We start from the raw sequence: 3,232 nt of genomic DNA on the forward strand, positions 1-3,232 counted from the left end.
CTGAACCTACGCCGAGAGGGGGCCCCTCGGGTTGGGGGCCCCCCACCAACACAAAAGGAGACACTTAAAGAGACAGGAGACAAAGTAGTGCTGCACCTGCCTGTCTCCTCTGTCTTTACTGTTAAAAAAGGAGACAGAGACCTCTAGGCCTCCTCTTCTAACGAGCTGCTGTCTCCTGCTACTGCTGCTGATGACCAGCAGCAGCAGCAGCAGCAGCAGCAGCAGGGAGCCCTATGAATCAGCTGCTAGGCTTGGGGGGCCCCCAGGAAGCAGTAGAGACCCTAAGGAGCTCCGCTACTTCATTTCTCACCCCTTCATCAAGCACTCGTGCTGCTGCAGTTGCGAGGCCCCTTAGGGCCCCCTTGGGGGCCCCCTGAACCCCCCGAGCCCCTAAGGCCTCCGGGGGGCCCCCAGCGCTGGCCCGACTGGGGCCCTCTAAACGCATGCAAGAGAAAGCCCCGCACAAATACCCAGTGGTGGGGTCAGTAATAACACACTCTACTTTTGCTGCTGCTGCTTCTTCCTCGTTCGTAGGGTCCAGATACACCGTATCTTCGTGTGCCCCCCCAGGGGCCCCCCCAGGGGGCCCCCTAGGAGCAGCAGGAGAAGCGTAGCACAAGGCCCAACATCTCCAGCGCAGAGGGAGGCCTGCATGAAGTGCAGCAGCAAATGCAGCGTTGCAGCAGCAAGCATCTCTGCTGCCGTCATCCTGCAGCAGCAGCACAACAACCTGAATTGTGCAGCGGGGGAACTGAGGTGTATATACAGCTGACTGCAGCAACTCATGCAGACGGTATTCGAGGCATCTACCCCAATCTAAAGATTTCTTTAGAAGAAAAGAGGGCCCCTGGGGCCCCCCCGTCTCTCCTGCAGCAGCATATGCTGCTGCTGCTGCCTCCCGCTGCGCCCCTAAACTCTCTCCTGCAGCAGCAGCAGCACGTGCTGCTGCTGCTGCAGCATCCATACGGGGCCCCGTTGCCTGCTGCGCTAAGGTCCTCACAGATACTGTTATACCCGCTTCAGTTGGGGGGGCCCCCCTCGCTTCCAGGGGCCCCACAATTGAGGCCAGAGCCACCGTGAGGCCCTGCAGCAACACACACATACAAGCATGCATGCATACATGCAACAGCAGCAGCAGCAATTGCTGCAGCAGCAGCAGCAGAAGAGCGTTCTTCTGTTCTCTTCGTAGAGCTGGAGTAGCTCCTGCTGCTGTTGCCAATCGTACCGCTGCTTCTGCTGCTGCTATTCCTGCTGCTGCTGCTGCTGCTGCTGCTGCTGCTTACTTGTGTGCAGCGAGCGCTGCCATGGGGGCCCTTCAGGGGCCCCAATTTAATTTTAGTTGGGCGCAACGCCGTCGCGCTGAGGCGACCATCGGCTCGCAGTGCTGTGCTCAACCCAAAGAAACTCTCCCCCTCAGGGGGGCCCCCTTCAGGGGGGCCCCCTAGGACTAGGGGGCCCCCCTCCTCTTGGGGGCCCCCTTCTAGGGGGCCCCCCTCTTGGGGGATCCCTATTAGGGGGCCCCCCTCTTGGGGGCCCCCTTCTAGGGGGGCCCCATCTTGGGGGGCACCTCTAGGAGGGTCTACTATCATGATAGAGCTTGGGTAAGGGAAGGTACTGGGGGCCCTATCAGAGGGGCCCCTGGGGTGAAGGGGGCCCCCACTACATGCGGCGGGGCCCCTGGGGGGCCCCCAGCAGCAGCAGAAGCAGAAGGAGATGCAAGAGAGAGAAAGGGACAGGAAGCAAAGATCAAAGCAAAGACAGCAGCAGCAAATTAAAACTGTAATAAAGAAATCGAAGGAGATAACAAACAAAAACACACCCCACAAAGAGACTCTCCAAGTAGTTGATGCTGCTGCTGCTGCTGCTGCTGCTGCTGCTGCTGCTGCTGCGCGCCGGAACGTTGCTGCTGCTGCTGCTGCAGAGAGATAAAAGTAATGGAAGGTAAGAAATCTGCTGCTGATCAGTGATCTCCAATAAAAAGAAGGTCCTCGCAGCAGCTGCAGCAGCAGCAGCAGCAGCTTCTGCTGCTGCTGCTGCAGCTGCTGCATGCAGCCCGAGGGCCCCTCCATCATCAGCGCGAGATGTGTTAAGGCTCTTTTTTTTCTCTTCTTCTTAAACTCTTATTCATAAACCCTAAACCCTAATCTGCAAACTCTAAACCCTAAACCCTAGGCTATTGCCTCATCCCTTGAAGCAGGGCTGTGGGGGGGGTGGAGAAAGGCCCCTAAACCCTAAACCCTAAACCCTAAACCCTAGGCCCTAAACCTTTGGGGTTCTAAAGACAGCGCCCCCAGGTCTTCTACTGCCTCCTTCTACGCCGCTGTCTCTTCTTCCTTGCTGCTGTCTCTTCTTCTTTGCTGCTGTCTCTTCTTCTTTGCTGCTGTCTCTTCTTCTGTCTCCTTCGAGATGCCCACTGTCTCCGTCGTGGCTGAGGAGCTCTATGAGCGCCTCGGCAGGAAGTACAGTGAGTCGAGGGTTTAGGGTTTAGGGTTTGGGGTGTAGTGCTTACCCCTGGGGAGCTCAAGGCTTGCTGCAGGCGGGAGCGTCTGCAGCAGCAACAGCAGCAAAAACAGCAACACCAGCAGCAGCAAGAACGATAGCAGCAGCAGCAGCAGCCAGAAGCACCTACTGCTTTGCAAAGGGGATACGACTTTGCGGCTGATTTAGGCTTAGGGTTTAGGGTTTAGGGTTTAGGGTTTGCGTGAAGGCGAGGATGAGTTGAATGCGTTGTGCTTCCCTTTACATTTTAGGGTTTAGGGTTTAGGTTCTAGTGTCTATGAATTAGTTTGTAGGGCTTATTGTTTATTGTTTTTTGTCTATTGTTTATTGTTTAGGGTTTAGGGTTTAGGGTTTATTGTTTAGGGTTTAGGGTTTAGGGTTTAGGGTTTGCGTGCAGGCGAGGATGAGTTGAACACGTTGTGTTTTTCTTTTGGGGTGGAGTTAGACGAAGTGGTGCAGCAAGAAGAAGAGACAGTTTTTAAAATAGAAGTGCCTGCCAACAGGTCTGTCTCCTTTTTGTCTCCTTTTTGTCTCCTTTGTGTCTCCTTTCTGTCTCCTTTCTGTCTCCTTTCTGTCTCCTTTTTGCCTCCTTTCTGTCTCCTTTCTGTCTCCTTTGTGTCTCCTTTCTGTCTCCTTTTTGTCTTCTTTTTGTCTTCTTTCTGTCTCCTTTCTGTCTCCTTTTTGTCTCCTTTTTGTCTCCTGTTTGTCTCCTTTCTGTCTCCTTTTCGTCTCC

The 3,232-nt window shown here is 55.0% G+C and overlaps 1 protein-coding gene across 1 annotated transcript; it reads right to left on the bottom strand.

Annotated features, from left to right (window-relative positions):
* Window positions 1–238: 238 nt before the first annotated feature.
* Window positions 239–1,589, bottom strand: EAH_00064870 (3' exoribonuclease family, domain 1 containing protein, putative; the record flags this gene model as incomplete). Its single annotated transcript, XM_013392918.1, has 2 exons — window positions 239–1,084; window positions 1,284–1,589. 2 exons carry the CDS (start codon window positions 1,587–1,589, stop codon window positions 239–241), a joined length of 1,152 nt encoding a protein of 383 aa, XP_013248372.1.
* Between the last annotated feature and the right edge of the window lie 1,643 nt (window positions 1,590–3,232).

This window comes from Eimeria acervulina, genomic scaffold (genome assembly GCF_000499425.1).
Source record: "Eimeria acervulina Houghton genomic scaffold, Eah_scaff2073, whole genome shotgun sequence".
In the NCBI taxonomy this organism is placed as follows: Eukaryota; Apicomplexa; class Conoidasida; order Eucoccidiorida; family Eimeriidae; genus Eimeria; species Eimeria acervulina.